The 17,344-nt window shown below is 44.1% G+C and overlaps 1 protein-coding gene across 5 annotated transcripts in view; it reads left to right on the top strand.

Moving 5' to 3' along the window:
* Atp8a2 (ATPase phospholipid transporting 8A2) overlaps positions 1-17,344 on the top strand; it is a 528,141-nt gene that overhangs the window by 353,567 nt on the left and 157,230 nt on the right. For all 5 annotated transcript variants that reach the window (XM_087586606.1, XM_087586607.1, XM_087586608.1 and 2 more), the window contains 1 exon segment: positions 17,255-17,329. In XM_087586606.1, the coding sequence (XP_087442732.1) occupies positions 17,255-17,329 (75 nt within the window).

Raw genomic sequence — 17,344 nt, 5'->3', positions numbered from 1 at the left:
GAGGTCACTCCCCCTCTGCTCAGGTTACAATAAAGTAGGCCAGCTGCAGCATGCTAGACCATTGGGTGAATCCTTGGAAGCAGTGTGTTATCTGTGTCCACATATCTCCAGCACTTGGAGTGGGGCCCGGTCACATGGTCAGTAACCAATCAAGCAGGACTTGGACGGCCAAACCCTGGGAACCTGCACAAATGGTACAGATAAGCCTCAACAGCACCAGTGTCTCGTCACAACAGTTAGCTCCTGGGAGACAGCCCTGGGCAGCTTCAAGCATCTGAAGAAGAGAGGAAGTTGTTTTGATAGTTTTTGTTTCGTTTTGCTTGCTTTGAAAAAAATGGCCAGTCAGCTTTTCCTCCACCCCTGTGTCTGTGACCATTCACCATTGACTGTTATGGGAAAAACGCGTTTTCTGAATGAAGCTTCCTATCTCTGAATGTATCCATGCTTCTAACCTCATCTTCCAATTCATTCAGAAGTTTGTTTCTCTGGACGGTGAGGGAAAGACAGCAGCTTGAGAGGCAGGTGCTCCCTGACCTGCCTCCCAGGCCTCTGCCAACAGGGCCTCTCCTTGGGGAGCCTTCCATCGGGACCTACTGCTTCCAAATTCTTGGGAGCATTTATCACATTCAGGATGAAAAAAAAATCAATGATGCAGCCTGTCACTGCTTCCAACCTCAATCTCAAAACCTCTGAGGGCAGAGAAGGCCCTTCACTGTTCCCAGTACCCAGTACAGTAATAAAAGTGAAGATAAATTGAATTAATCTCTCCCAGCCGCCCGGCGCTGATAACCGACGCACAGATTCATTCCCAGCAGCAGTCTCGTGGGACCGTGTTTGTACTAGTAAATAAACTTCTAAACAGTTCAAATACAGAGGCTTAATTAGAGAGATGGGACATTAAAAAGGAGAAGGAGCGGGAAGGAAAGCCCAGAAATAAGTTACCAGCCAGTTTGGTGTTTCTTGGGCAGACCACTGTGCGTGCGTGCGTGCGTGCGTGCGTGCGTGCGTGCGTGCGTGCGTGCGTGCGTGCGTGCGTGCGTGCGTGCGTGTATTAACTGGTGTGATAATCTTGGCATGTCAAATCATTGAACTTTGCCAGCTTTTTAGAGAGTAAATATTAAAAGAATTATGAATTATGTTTACATTTTATTTCATAATTTTATTAGCAATTTGTAAGTTGTACCCATAACGTTATAAAGATCATAAGGGATCATCTAATAGGGTTTTACAAAATTTCTGTCATTTGCTTCCCTTAAAAAAAACCAAAAAAACAAAAAGGCTGGGTCTATTTTAAAAGTCCATGCCTTCCTAATTAAGAGGCAGCTGCTTTCATAGCTATTTCCCCATTTAATTACATAAATTACACTGACTGTGATGAAGTCTCACCACCTCGATTGATAATTAGCATGGAGAACGCACTTGGCAGAGAGATACAGCAATATCGATGCTATGACTTTGGCAGTAGAAAAATGCCAAGCTTGACTCAAATGCCACTGTAGAACTGAATGGCGCCAGGTAGTTCTGGACTTACTCTGTAAAATCTAATCAATTACAGTTTTTAGATCAGACCACATAGAAAAGCCATAGTGCCCAAGGCATAGTGTGTATGCGGACATCTTTATGTAGAACCAGTGTTATGGATATATTTACATGCCATTAAAAAAGGTGTTTCCTTCCTAGTCATAAACTCTAAAGAAAACCTTTCAAATTGTTTCTTTCAAAGTCATCTTCATATTTCTAAATAACGTGTTTGTACGAATGAGCCCCGTCTAGACATCACTGGTGACCTTTGACCCAATGGGTGGCGCTTTCCTGTGGACTCTGCAGCCTTCTCTCCTTGTCTTCTCTGTCCCAGTAGAGTTTGTGTTAATTTGGGGAGTCCACATTAGCATCTCTAAGGTTATGCAAACAATGCTTACTCTATAGCCAGAGAGAGGATTTTTCTTCCTTTCAGTGTGTGGTTCCTTATTTCTGTGTATCCATTCATTCATTTTCATGGTGCTGGGGATGGGACCCAGAGCCTTGCTTATCTTATTCTTGGCAAGTGCTCTGCCACTGAACTAAGCCCCCAGCCCTTGATCTTTTGAAACATGGTCTCACTATGTAGCCCAGGCTGAGTAAAATTAAAATCCTTCTCCCTCAGCTTTCTGAGTGCTAGGCTTGCAGGTAAATGCAAACCCATGTCCAGCTCCTATGCTCTCTCTTCACCCTCCTTTGTCTCTTATCCTATCTGAATCGCATGTGCATTGAATGCTCTTCATAGTTTCCATTAGCATAAGTTTTTAATTCACCTCCATCTTTCCCTGCCGTCTACAGCCTGACCCTCCAGTCTCCATCCATACTACTTGTTCTGAGGGCCCTTTGCTTGATGCTGGATTGTGTTCTTTGATGTTTTTCAAGGATAATGGCTCTTGGATTTCTTATCTTCTGTTTCCTCACTTGTGTTCATGAAGCACATAAGCTGCTTCTGATACACCTTTACTTTATGATTACATTTGATGGTTATGTTAGTTGGGTATAAAAGTTTAGATTGATATTATTTTCTTTCAGAACTCTGTGTGCCCCTTAGCTTCCTCTTGATTGGCTGGAGAGATATTCACCATAATTTTGATTTTCCATTCTTTTCTTTATACCCTGAAAAAAATTCTCTTTTCCATTTATGCATAGTGTTCTGAAATTTACAAAGCTGTGTGTGTTTTATGGTTTCCCTTCCCCCTGACACCCTTTTAATCTATAGACTTATCTCCAATCTATGGGTTTTTTTTTCATATATGTTCTTTTTCAGTGATGCAACTCAAACCCAGAGCTCTGTGTATTCTGTGCAAGTACCCTCCTGCTGAGCTACACTCCAGGCCATTTTTTATTTAGAGACATGCTTTCACTAGGTTACTTGGACTTTGAAATTACTCTGTAGCTCAGGTAGGCCTTGAACTAGTGATCCTCCTGCCTCAGAGGCCCAGGTAACTGGGATTACAAGTGGGCACCACTAGGCTCATTTTGCTTTTGTACAAACCATTTCTTCCTGTTTTCAGTATTCATACCCTGCACTATTTACATTTCATCTGACCTACTTACATTCATCTGACCCTCTTACATTTTATCTGACCTACTTATTTAGCCCCTCTACTTTTCTACATGTTCCTTTACTTTCTAGTGCCTCCATATTTTATTTTGTAAAACAGTATTTCTCTTTCTTTTTCATTTGCAATATGCTTTGAAACTTCATTTTCTTCAAACTTTTATAGTAACAATTTGATCTTAGTGAACTTGTAAGTCTTTGAGAGTGTGGAATAAAATTTATTTGAAGTTTTCCTCTGTTCCCTCCTGTTTACCATTTTCCCCTATTTGCCTCACTCCTATTCTTAAAAGCATCTTAGAACTACCAAGTATGTGTTTAGGCTTTCTCTAGGTAGCTATTTCATTTCTTGATATGTTTTTCTGATAATGCAAACTCTGAGATGATCGGCTGTTCTTGCATGTCAGATTCTCATTAACCTGCTCAAGCTTGCTGCAGTGTGGCCCTGTGCTCAGAGCTGACATTTTCTGCAGGTTGACCCATTTATTCTCCTTTTGTAAATGAATTTTTAGAAGAGTCATGAAAATAACAGAAAACAGACTTTTTAGAACTAATAGGCACACCCACTCCCAGAGCTCTTGTGAAGGGCACTATGCCATGCCAGAATAGATAAGGCAGCTCCATACCTGAATGCATGGGTGTATGTTCCAGTGACAATCAAGGAGATGTCTGTGGAATGAGGTCTGGGCTTTTCCCCAAGTGTTCATGACTGTGTAATCTACTAGATATTTAAATTAAGTTAGGAAGCCTAAGATACGTGTACAGCAAGAGGAGTCATTTTGAGAATTATAATTCCCTATAACATATTCCCTGCTACTATAGATTATTGATGTCCCATTTATAGTAACATCCACATCTTTCTCTGTTTTTTAAAACAATTTTATCTGATCATGAGCTATTATTTTATACCATATATTAATATTAATAAAACCATAATTAAGCACAAGGCAGTATAGTGGTCACGATACCAGATGGGCTGCAAGGGCTTCCCTACAGTGCTGTTATCCCTTCTGAGACACTGAGAGCAAAGGAGAAAGAAAAATCTCTCAGAATGGATTTCCTATAACATGAAGCTCATTCACCAGCATCAGTCCCCACTGTGTGTCCCCCACTTTCTATGGCTTGGGAAGTACTGACTGAGAGAAGTGGCATCTTCTATTTTCTGAGATCACAGAGCTCTGCCTGCTGAAGTAGCTTCCAGTTTGGAACCTTTGCAGAGCTGCCATGATTCAGTACCAGAACACAATGTAGGCTTTTTGTCCCTCATTCTAAATGCTCCCAAATCCAGACCACATTTTTATGTCACCTACATGATACCACAAATAGAAAGTTCCACTCTGGGCTTTACGTGACAGGCCAGTCAAAACACAGGTGCACTTAAAATGTTATATAAAGTCACCACTGGGATATATTCATAGGACATACAGAGAATATACATTGTACTGTCTGGTTTTATGTCAACTGGACACAAGCTAGAGTCACCAGATGAAGGGATGTTAAGAAAATGCCTCTATAAGATTGAGTTATAGGCAAGCCTGTAGGACATTTTCTTAATTAGTAATTGATTGGGGAGGGCCCAACCCATTGTGAGTGAAGCCCCCCCCCCCAGGCTAGTAGACCTGGGTTCTATAAGAAAGCAGGCTGAGCAGCCACGAGGAGCAAGCCAGTAAGCAGCACTCCTCCATGGCTTCTGCATCCGCTCTTGCCTCCAGGTTCCTGCCCTGCTTGAGTTCCTGTCTTGACTCCTTTTGATGATGGACAGTGATGTAGATGCATAAGCTAAAACCCCTTTCCTCCCGGAGTTGCTTTGGTCACGGTATTTCATCACAGCAATAGTAACCCTAAGACATAAGCTGACTTTGTAATGAGACATTGTGGTGTCCATGCCCACAAACATACAAATTTGAAACCTGAAACCATTTGGCCCCTAACATTCGGAATAAGCGATGGCCTGTAGCTGTGATTTGGGTGTTCCTGGTGGAAAGAAGAACAGAGGGGTGAGTGATGTTGCTCAGCTTTAGCTTAGAAACCTCATGTAATTCCTGACCTGTAAGGTAGAAAGGATCATTGGGCTAACCCAACCCTGCCTACCCCTTCCCTCCACACAGTCATCCCCAGTATTGATCTGGAAGTGACTGTGTGCCCTTGTCCTGGCCAGTAACATAGATATGAAAGTCTCTGGCTAGGAGCAAGTATTTACTTAGGGTTAAGATAAATAAACAATATATTTGAAGTCCTGTCTATAAAATTTACCAAGTCTTTGCTTCTGCCTCTGACCTTTGACCTGCACACGTCACTGTCACCCAGAACCACCTGGGGCATTCTTTCAGCCTGCACACAGGATCCAGTGAGGTATGGTTGGTCCCAGTGGTGGAATTCCTGCCTGCTTCTTAACCTTACAGACATTTTCCCCTTCCTAAAACAGCCCCTTGAGCATCAGCCTAGCACTTCTCATTTGTGCCTGCAGCGTGCAGGTGCTGCCCACCTGCTGAGCTCATAGCTGTAAGCTCTGGTCACTGTCATTACTGCCTCTCTAACCCCTCCAAAGGCCTTCTAGGGCCCTCCTCGGCTGCCACCACCTCTGTGATTCCATCCACCACACTCTCTCAGGATCTCTCAACAACACTCATCTCACTGCCCTTCTTGACTCTCTGAGCCTTTGGGTCTGCCTTCTATATGGTTCTGCTAAATGTGTTTCCAAAAAGTTTAATGCAGTTATATGACTTCCATGACCTAATTGTTAGCCCTGGGTACCCATTTGCCTCGAAAGGGTCAATTCCGGAGCAAAAAACAGCCATGGGGCAGATAAACCTTTTAGAAGAGAGAGGCCCTTCATAGCTTTCACATCCATGCGCTCTCAGCTGTCCATCCTCACATCCCTCTCCACAGTCCTATTCCCAGGACACAAAAAGAAGAAAGCCATCTTGACCCTTTAAATCTGACTGTGGTACAAAATAATCACCAAATCTGCACCAAAGAGACAACATTTTGTTTCAGTGAAAACTAGCAACTAGGCTCTTCTACCCCTCGAGATGGTCAAAGACACTTTGCTACTGAGGAAGAGTCCAGAGACGGCATTGGCAAGAAGTGTGGGAGGCATCAGCCTTCCATTTTGTGCAGGGATTAAGTTCACAGCGAGGTTCTGCTCATCCCATTAAGCAGTGTCTACAGACAGAAGCTCAGAAGCAACACAGTTCCCATAGGGATATGAAATTGGGGCTTTTTATCTTGAGCCATGATGGCAGGTGTTGCCAGTCAGCTACCAGACATTTGACAAACCATGAATTGCTAAATCTGCAAGTTTTAAGTTTGGAAGGATGATCACAGCATGTGATATGTTTCCGTAGAGATCCTTACTCAGCCTGAATGTCAGCAAGGCATAGGGGTGTTGATGGTAACAATGATGAGGGGGTTGTGGTGATGATGGTGGTAGTGATGGTAGTTGGGGATGGTTGTGGTAATGGTGGATGATGGTGTTGGTGATGGTTATGGTGGTGATGGTTGTGTTGGTGACGATAGTGATGATAGTGGTGGTGGGAGTAGTGATGGTGATGATAGTTGTGGTGGTGATAGTGATGATGAAGAAGATGATAATATTGATGACTATGAGGGTGGTGGTGATGGTGATGACATAGGCAGAGACTAAAACTTGTTTCAAGTGAAACTTTTCTTTCTCTACAACCTTTTTGGGTGTGTTGATGGAAAAGGTGCAGTGAATGAGAGCACAGAGCACAGCCAGGTTGTTTAAAATCCTGGGGGCACCTTGGTGTGTACGACCATTAGGGATGCTTCCTAGAGGTTAAGAACACAGGTGAGGTTCCTGACTACTTAAAAGACGCCTCTGAAGGTCAGAAGTTTCTGTACCTTTACTTTCAGGAAGCTCTCAAAACTGCCTAATCAAGATGTGAGGAGGTGAATGGTCTCAAATATTTTCATCAGTAGAGCACTGCGTTGTTTTTAACGCATAAATCAGAAGGCTAGAGTAATGATGAATCCTCTCCAATGAAGTTACACACTGTTACACACTCTGTAAACTATCGTCTCCAGCTCAGGTCTGGTAGGACCATATGGTTACAAGTGATCAAGTCCTGCCTCCCTCTGGAGATGGAAACCACAGGGTCGCTCTGCCATGTTCCATCAAAACTTGTCTAACGCCTATGCAGACTGAATTGTTTCACCACCCAGGTAGCTGCTGCTGACAGCACAGAGCATGAACATAAGCACCAGTAGGGCTACAGGGGGATGCCTGGGACTCACTGGTCAGCAAATCAAGCACAGTGGAGGAGACCCTGGCTCAACGGAGATAGACAGAGTTCCAAAGGATGATAGCCAAGGTTGACCTCCGAGCTCTGTATATACACATGTATACTAACATTCATTTGTGAAGAAATCTAAATAAGTAAAATGAGAATTCTTCCCTAATTGTACTACTCTGAGAGGGTAGAGATGGGAGCTGTGGTGGTTTGAGTACGCTTGGCCCAGGGAAAGGCACTATTGGAAGGTATAGCCTTGTTGTAGGAAGTGTGTTATTGTGAGCGTGGGCTTTAAGGCCTTCGTCCTAGCTCCTTGGAAGCCAGTGTTCTCCTGTTTACCTTCAGAACCAGATGTAGAGCTCTCAGCTCCTTCTACCCATGCCTACTTGGATGCTGCCATGCTTCCTGTCACGATGCTCCTGGAATAAACCTCTGAATCTGTAAGCCAGCTTCAATTAAATATTGTCCTTTATAAGAGTTGCCATGGTTATGGTGTCTGTTCACAGCAGTAAAACCCTAAGACAGGGGCTTTGCCCTTCACTTCCTGAAACAAAACAGAATCCACACCTCATCCAGGCTGCAGCTCAGAGGGACAAGGGATGATGGAGATGCCGTGGAACACCTGAATTCTGTGCTTCTCTGAGTGTTCTCTGAGTGTCCTGCCCTGTGGAGCCAAGCACTAAATCTTACTGTCAATAACTTAAGAGCATTGTTTTATTGGTTATAAAACTCTTGTTCTCAAATGCTTGCCATAGGTCCTGCCCATAAATGAAATGATCTTGCACACATTTCTGCTACCCCTTGCATAACAGACCTCTGCCACTGTCCCAGCAACGGGAGGTGGAACACAGCTGTGTCATTAATGAACGATAGCAGATCCCAGCCAGTGACCTCCAGATGAAAGGCTCATTATTTTCTTATGGGTCTGCAGAGCCTTTGGTCCCCTAGCAAGCCAGCAAGGGATTTGGACTGAGGAGCTGAAGCCTTGAACTATAAAAAAATTTTTTACGTAGTCCTTGATACAATTTAGAGCGATTACATTCTATTGTGCCAAGAATTCCTTATTAAAAATCAATTTAATTGTGCATACCGCATCTGGTCAGAATTATGGTCTTTTATGGGGGAAAAAACACGACTTCATATTTACCTGATATTCTATAGTTTAACAGTCTAACCGTGTAATTATGTAGAAACAGAGGCGTTTCATAGTACTTAGAAATTAGTAATTAAAGATACTTTTTAAAATGTTTACCAGACTTCCCCTTGCTAACTTTGTGGCTTTGGGCCATAACAGTCACTTTGTTGAGTCATCTGACGTTTGAGTGGAAAAGAACAACAAAAAAGAATTAAATCTATAGTCACACATCCTATGATGTGCATTTGACATCATAATTTGTTTAATTCTGTGCTTTCTCAACTTTAGATTATAAAGTCCTTTTAAACAAGAGTGTTCATTTGCATGGTTTTATTCAAGGAATTTGGATAATAAATATTACTTTTGACTATCTGCTGGGCCAGATTCAACCATGCTAGCAAAAGATTGGAGTATAATAGCTCAGAATATTACTGGGAATTTTTTTCTTCCTTTCTTTCTTTCTTTCTTTCTTTCTTTCTTTCTTTCTTTCTTTCTTTCTTTCTTTGAAGGGTTGTTGATGTTGTTGTTTGGTTTTTGTTTTTTTCCACATGGGGTTTCTCCCTGTAACCCTGGCTGTCCTAGAACTCTCTCTATAGACAAGACTGGCCTCAAACTTACAGAAAATCTGCCTGCCTCTGCCTCCCAAAAGTACTAGGATAAAAGTCATGAGCCGCCACACCCCACAGGAAATATTTCAAACTACAGCGGTAAGGAAGGCTTCTGTAGCCTGATTCCCAAACCCTAAGGTTTGACTTGACATTTGAAGAAAGTCTGGGTTAGTTTCTCAATTAGTTTTCCATTTGGGAAGTGTTTTGCTGATACTGCAATCTTAAAGTACCAGCAGCAGATTAGTCGTAGGTACGGATTCGATATTGAATTGCCTTAGCGTAAATGGTTTGAAAGTCACTTATTCAATACACATAGTTTAGTGTTGACTGCTGTGGTCTTTAAGGATTGATTTAGTATGGCCCTGGTGCCTTTTCTTCTCTGTGTTCAGATTTCCTCACGGTGAGGTAGGAACAGGAAGGAGTTCTTAGGATGGTGATGAAGTTCACGTGAGCTAGTCCATTGGGACTGTTACAAGGCCTCAGTCTTCCTAGCCTCCTCATATACCTCTGACCTTTGGAAAATGAAGGTAGGGATCCATTCAGAGAGTAAGGATCCATTCTCAGGAAAGAGTTAAGAGTTAAGATGAACCTATCAGAGCTCGCTTAGCTTCCTCTTGAAGGATTAAAGTCTACGAGCATCTGTTTCCCAGCACTGAGCCAGGTCTGAAGCATGCTATCGTGACTACAAACCGTACAGCCTTTGGTCATATTGGGGTTGCCAGAAAAAGAAAAAAATTAAAGTGTGATAGGGTAAGAGAAAAGTCAGTATAATGCGGTACACAGAAGTTTTCTTCTATGTCATTTCAAAAAGTTGAAGATGCACTTGTGCGCCGTGATGAAAAATGGTGGCCTTTATAGCTAACAGTATTCCCACTGTGTGCCTCTGCTTCTGCTCTGAGATCAACAGGCACAGCGAGGTTGGCCGTTAGTGCTCCTTTGAGCTCAAACACATGTACATAAATGTACTACGTTACATGCTCTGACGGAACCTGGATCCCACGCGTGCCACTCCCATCTCATTGCTCAGTTGTTCTATGGTTTGCCGTGTTTGCTCCCATGGTTTCCCTGCCTTCTACTGACTAAGGGAGAGGAAACTCTTCTGGAGTTAAAACAGGGCTCTGCCTGGTTCCCCAACCGTATTTCTTAGTCTCAGTTTCATTTTGGCTTCTCAGTCCTGTAACGTATCACCAATCATCACCTGGAGGGAAACTTCTAGAGTCCATCCCCTCCCCCGTCGTGTGTCATACTCCCTCCTCTGCGTCACGCTTTGCTTTCCCCCCTGATTTCCCGTCCGTATTTTTGAAGTGTTTAATAATTCATACGTCTGCTACAGTCACCTGGCCTCTACCAAGAGCTTCAGTGTCTGGGCCAAAGGGATGGGTCAGTGGTACCTCGTTTGCCAAGGAGCCCTGGTGATCTGCAGCAGCCCCACCTAAACTGTAAATTGGGAGCCAGCCCCACAGCCTTGCTCTTTGACCTCATACAGGGAGGGAGCACAACGATTTGCTGAAACCAGTTCTCAGCTCCTTTGCCTTTATCCTCGTCATCCATAGCCAACAACATTGTACAACAAAGCAGTGTTTTTATAAACCAGTGCTTTTTTATTAATGGAAAATTAATTTCCAGAAACAGAATTTTAGAAAAAATATATTTCAGGGTTTTTTTTGTTGTTGTTGTTTTGGGGGTTTGTTTTGTTTTGCTTTTAATCCCTATGGCCAGGTGAGGTGGGGGACAGGGGTCTGCAGCAATTTGTCTCTGAGAGCAATGTTTCTAATCCCAGTTCATTGTCTCAAAGCTGCTGTGCAGACCAGTAGCCCGTGCTGCAGTCCATTTCTTCAGTAAGGAATCAGATGGCTAATTCATCCCCGTATTCTCTATAGGGCACTTGTCCCTTCCATTCTCTTCCAGGCCCCTAGAAGGACAAGCCATCCCTTTCCCCAAGCCAGCAACCATTTTACTAAACACATTGACTGCTAGCTGTGACTCGTGGCAGTCTGACCCGGTGAGGTTGAACAATGGCAGTCACTCCTCCAGACAGGAACCTGTGCCATCAGCCAACAGTTCCTGTGCCTCTGGCAGCCAGGCAGGAGTTAAAGCAAAGAAGGATCTTTCTCCGAGAAGGAAACGCCATTTAATAAGTTTGGGTCAGTTTGCTCATAACAGCCCTAGGTTTGAGGACCCAAACCCCAGGAGCTTGGCTAGCGGCAGTGCTTGGCAGGCCTCCCACCAACCCAAGTCTCAGGCTGCCCCGCTCCGGGCTTTGGCTTGGTTCATTTAAGAGCATTCCTGGTTAACAAGAACGTTCAAGCAGAGCAGTCTTTTCTCCCATTAATCCGAAAGAGTAAAGCACATGGCCCACAAACACCAAGAGAGGCCAGTCCAGGAGACGGACCATCTGTTTGCATTGAGGGCAGAGTTTGGTCTGCGAGCCTTACAGCCAGTGACCCACCAAAAATGACCTTGGTGTTCAAGAATTGGGTGGTGCTGTCTTTAATATATGAATTAACATTTGTATATGACTAAGTGGTGTGAAAGCCCGACTTTATAGTGTGTCAGAGAGCCGTCGTGTGCCTGCCTCACAAGTAAATAAAATAAAAACTTAGTCCGTTGGTATAAATGTTTAAAAATACACTACATTTTCATACGTTTCCCTCCGCCTATGGAAATCTTGCCAAAATAAAATCAAGTTTGAATTTTTAAAGGGGAAGAAACAAACAGCTCACGGGTTTTGAAATTATAAGGTGGATTGGAGGAAGGGAGGAGGGGCCGACTTGTTTTGTGTATTTTGGGTTTCATTTTCCTCTACCAAAAAAAAGAAAGAAAGAAAGAAAGAAAGAAAGAAAGAAAGAAAGAAAGAAAGAAAGAAAGAAAGAGGTCCAATCAAATAAAAGGTCTAATCACTGGCGACGGACTGGTGACTGGAATGCAGATGAAATGTTAAGAACGAGTTTGTTTACACTTGTCAAAGTCCAGCATCACCTGCAAATGATAAAATGAGTGCAAACACATCCAGACCGTGAGGAGCCGGGTCTGTGCCAGCCGTGAAACAGCAGCTGCTTCAGGGGAGCAGTGGAGGGGGGCGGATATCAAGTCCCCGCTCTGAAGTGACCACACATCCCGGTCCAACAGTCAGTCCTGAGGAAAAGATAAGAACTCTCTTAAGAATGATTTTTTTTTTTTTTTTGTCCTTCTTACTGGGAATTGTCACTGATGCGGTATGCCACAGTATGTCTTGGTCATACTAAGTCCATCCTAGCTCCTTAAAACAGTAATTTATTTTTATAACAGATGGCTGTTGGTAGGCTTACCCCGTGTGAAGTTGCTGGATTCACTCCCTGTGCTACACTGGCCCCATAGGCTCGGCCACGGTCACAGCTGTGCTGCAGCAGATGTGCTGCTGTTATTTTAAGGGCTGAAGCTTTCTGAGCCTCATCCTCCTCAGACAGTGACCACATAGTCACACCAGGCTAGCCTAATACACCCAGGGTTTTTCCACAATGGGTTACAGACAGTTGGGGTCAAGTGAGATCATTGCCGGGGCGGGGGAGGGCTCCTGGGTGGTATAAGGAGGTTCCACAGACTCTTTGGCCTCCCAACCACTCCATGACAGCACCATCCTCTTTCAGGAGGTGACCGTGAAGATCTCCACACACCGTGAAACGTCTCCTCCTTTGTAACTGGTCCCTAGTTGAAAACTGCCTCAGTTAAATAAACAAAACATGGATGTTTTGAAAGCTCCAAGCACTCATGGCTCCCTTTGCTACTCAGAACTATTAGGAGAAAACGACCATGTGTGGAGGTTACACTTATGTTGTGGAGTCACGACCTTTCAACGTGGCTTTGCTGGGTTCAGGGGCCTTAGGTTTTTGTTTGGATTTTGTTATTGTTTTGAAGGTTTGTTTTATTTTGTTTCTGTTTTGTTGCTGGGTTTGTCTTTTTGAAACAGTCTTTCTGTGTAGTCCAGGCAGACCCCCAAACTGAAGCATGGGACTTTCCGAGGACTTTCTGAACTTCCCTGTTTTGCAACTTGATTTTTCTTTTCAGTGGTCTGTCTGGGAGCTTTTTTATGACAGTTGAGGCACATGGATGGCTTTGTGTGCTCTTCGAGATCGCTTATTGTGCTTATTTAACCAATGAATATTTTACAGCAGTCATCATATAGTGTGTGCAAGTTCTATAGTTCAAATAATGTCAAAGAAAACACTTTTATTTTTTTATGTTGAGTGCCACATGACTAAAGCTGTAAGATTTAAATAAGTGAAATCCTTGAGTCAAAGGAAAGCATTTTGAACACTTGTCAACAGTGCTTCATTCCTAGCTGGATTAGAGCTCTTCACCTTGTCAAATTTATGTCTTTGTCCACAAGGTTGGTAAAAGATGATAACCTCGTGGGGGGAGGGGCTTGTTTAATTAAAACTGAAATTTCAAGCCAGACAGTGCTAGTACACACCTTTGATCCCAGCACTTGGGAGGACAAGGAAGGCAGACCTCTATGAGTTCAAGGCTAGCCTGGTCTACAGAGTGGGCTCCAGGATAGCCAACACTACACAGAGAAACCCTGTCTTGGGGGACTGAGGTACAGGATTGGAAGAAAGAAAGAAAAGGCGGGGGGGAAGGGAGGGGAGAAGGGAGGGGAGAAGGAGGGGAGAAGGGAGGGGAGAAGGGAGGGGAGGGGGAGGGGAGAAGGAGGGGAGAAGGGAGGGGAGAAGGAGGGAGAAGGGAGGGGAGAAGGAGGGGAGAAGGGAGGGGAGAAGGAGGGAGAAGGAGGGGAGAAGGGAGGGGAGAAGGAGGGAGAAGGGAGGGGAGAAGGAGGGAGAAGGAGGGGAGAAGGGAGGGGAGAAGGGAGGGGAGGGGGAGGGGAGAAGGAGGGGAGAAGGAGGGGAGAAGGGAGGGGAGAAGGAGGGAGAAGGAGGGGAGAAGGGAGGGGAGAAGGAGGGGAGAAGGAGGGGAGAAGGAGGGGAGAAGGGAGGGGAGAAGGAGGGGAGAAGGGAGGGGAGAAGGGAGGGGAGAAGGGAGGGGAGAAGGGAGGGGAGGGGGAGGGGAGAAGGGAGGGGAGAAGGGAGGGGAGGGGGAGGGGAGAAGGAGGGAGAAGGGAGGGGAGAAGGGAGGGGAGAAGGGAGGGGAGAAGGAGGGGAGAAGGGAGGGGAGAAAGAGGGGGGAAGGGAGGGGAGGGGGAGAGAGAATTCTGAGGACCTCAAATATAGCTGGGTGGCCTACATAACATAGACTCTGGGTTCATTCCTAGCATCACAATTACAGAGCAGGGAGACAGACAGTCCAGCCAGCTACTGCTGCTCTGGTGCTATGCCTTGTAGTCGCTCAAACCCAGGTAACCTGCCTTTTCCTAGAAGAAGGGAGGGCAGGAGGGAGGGAAGGAAGGAGGGAGGAAGGGAGGGAGGGAGGGAGGAGAAAGGAAGAAGGAGAAAAAGAGAAGGAAAAATAGGGAAGAAGCAGGGTAGGGTCTGATCCTGCTGACTTGTAAGACAAAGTTAGGAATTTGGCTTCATTCTTTATGCCTTCTCCCCTGCCTTTAAAACTCTTCCTCTTGTATGTAATACATGTTTCAGGTCTGGTATCTTCTGGGTGTCCTGAGTTTTAACCAGTGTAACAGACATACAGTACCACAGTCTCCATCCCCCATCCCTTTGTGTTGTCAGGCTTTGCTTTGTCTTTAGTTTTGGTGGCTTGCTAAAGTCCTTGTCACACCACTTCACCAACACTTCTAAATGTTAGCCGCCAGCTTCTGCTCTGATGTCCCGCCGGAGAGAAGTAGGAAGTCAGCTTCATGGTTTCCCTTGGCAGGCTAATTGCCTCTTTTCACTGACTGTATTGAATCAATTTTATAGCATTTCAAAATTGAGGCTGGGGAGAAATTCAGCGATAGAGCATATACTCTGCATGCATATGGCCGTGGACCGGGAGAACGCCAGCAACAGTAGTCAATAAATGAATCAACACATTCCCTCCTGTGTCAGCCTACTTGGATGGTGACTGATCCACCTCTGTCTGTTGTTCTCTTTCCCGAGTCAGAGGATCCGTCTTTTCATTTGCACAGTGATGTTTTAGAAAATTCTCTTCTATTATATGTTTGAGTACTTTTTACTGTTTTGTTGTTGTTGTTGTTTTAATATACCTTAAAAATTCTGTGGGTCAGAAATATAGTTCAGCTGGTAAAGGCACTTCCTGCCGAGGAAACCTGAGTTCTTTCCAGGCACCTCAGGGGGAAAGGAGAGAACAAATTCTATCAAACTGTCCTCTGACCACCACATATGTACCCTGCTTCCAAACACGTCTGAAAATTAAATTAAACATAATAAAAATGATTTTGTTCTTTATTTTTGTCTTTTGAAAGGTTTCCCTTTCTCTTAAGGTCAATGTATGTTTAATCCTTTGCATAATATTGATTTTTAAAAAATACTTATTTGTGTGTGTGTGTGTGTGTGTGTGTGTGTGTGTGTGTGTGTGTGTCCACATGTGTATACCTGTGCCTACAGAGGCCAGGAAAGGGCCTGGAACTAGAGTTACAGGTGGTGGTGAGCAGCCTGGCATGAACACTGGCAACCAAGCTTGAGTCCTTTGCAAGAACAGCAAGTACTTCTAATCACTGCCCCATCTCCAGCCTTATCACAGTTTCTTAAAGCCTACCCCATCAATCCCTAACTGGTTCTTTATCAATGTCAGTTCTGTTTTTATTTCCATTTCTATGTCTTTAGTCCCTTAACATCAACCTTTTTTTAATTTGCCACCTTCTTTGTTGTCTTACACATTTAATTTTATCTCCTGTTTTCAAAGAGAAGTCGCATGTTTTAGATCCTGCAGGCTCACCAAGAATCTATGTCATTTTCTTTTCCCTGTGGTTGGTTCTTCAGTAGGAATTATTTCCCATGCATCTGTCCCAGTCCTGTGTGAGGTTTTTGTTGTTTTGCTGTCCTTGTTCTGTTGATGTTTTTAGACCTTTAGGGAGGAAGCACAGTTGTCTCAGGACGCTTTCTTGTGGGACTTTGTGCCTTCTCCACTGCTCACCCGTTACAGATCTTGCTGCCTCTGCTTCCTCTTGGGAGAGGACTCCTGTGAGAGCACAAAGGGTCTCCATGTGGCCTGAGTTTTCTGTAGAATAACCAGTCCCCATCGACATTGATTCCTTCCTGTTTTAGTCCAAGTTCTGTTGCTGTGAAGAGTTACCATGAGCAAGCCAATTCTTATAAAGGAAAATATTTAATTGGGCCTTTCTTACAGTGTCAGAGGATTAGTCCATCATCATCATGGCGGCAGGCAGGCAGGCATGGTGCTGGAGACGGAGCTGAGAGTTCTGCATGCAGATCCATAGACAGCAGGAAAAATGAGACTCTGAGCTTGGCTTGGGCTCTTGAAGCCCACCCCCAGTGACATACTTCCTCCAACACCACCACACCTACTAATCCTTCTGAAGTAGTGTCGCTTTTGATGCCTAAGCATTCAACTGTATGAACCTATGGGACCATTCTTCCTCAAACCACCACAGATGCCGTTTGTTTTCTTGATGCTATCATTCTGATTCAGATGGACTTACAGTTTAATTTGTATATCCCTGAAGGCGGAAGTTGCTCGTGTGTTTTTCTCATGTGTTTACTGACCAGATCCTCTTGAGAATGATCTGTCCAGTTAATTCATAAAAGATGATTTGAGCATGCTTGTTTCTTATCACTATGTGTTGGCCTGTGCTTGAGGTAGAGAGCGCAGCCAACCAAAGAAGTTAATATTTTGTCAACTAGAAACACACATGACCAACAGAATGGTTTCATGATTATTTTATTAGTTATAATCTATCTATTTCAAAGCCCTTCAAAGAGACACCATAGCTATCAAATCAAGTTTATAGGGGGAAATGCATGAAGTTGAGACTCTTCCAGTCAATCAGAAAGTGTTAACACAAAACACATTTGATATAAGTTCATTTCCTTGTAAACATGGCGCATATAACCTCTCAAAGTTGATGCGTCCTTAATATAAATTTTCCTTAAGATATTGATATTTATGGTATTGGAATTTATATTCCTTGAAAGGACAACTGTCACACTGCTGGCACAGTCTCCCTCTGCAGCTGTGTCCAGCTGGTGGTCCACATTCCGGGCTACTTCTCCAGTGAGTGGAAATATTTAGGTCAATATTGATATAAAACTTGATGAACTTTGTTCTCTTGCAGCTTTGGTTCGCCTTTGTTAATGGATTTTCTGGGCAGATTTTATTTGAGCGCTGGTGCATCGGCTTGTACAATGTGGTAAGCATCCCCCTT

Source organism: Rattus norvegicus, chromosome 15, assembly GCF_021556685.1.
Source record: "Rattus norvegicus strain SHRSP/BbbUtx chromosome 15, alternate assembly SHRSP_T2T, whole genome shotgun sequence".
In the NCBI taxonomy this organism is placed as follows: domain Eukaryota; kingdom Metazoa; phylum Chordata; class Mammalia; order Rodentia; family Muridae; genus Rattus; species Rattus norvegicus.
The sequence above is the reverse complement of the archived record's forward strand: the minus strand, read 5'-3'. Positions and strand labels throughout refer to the sequence as shown.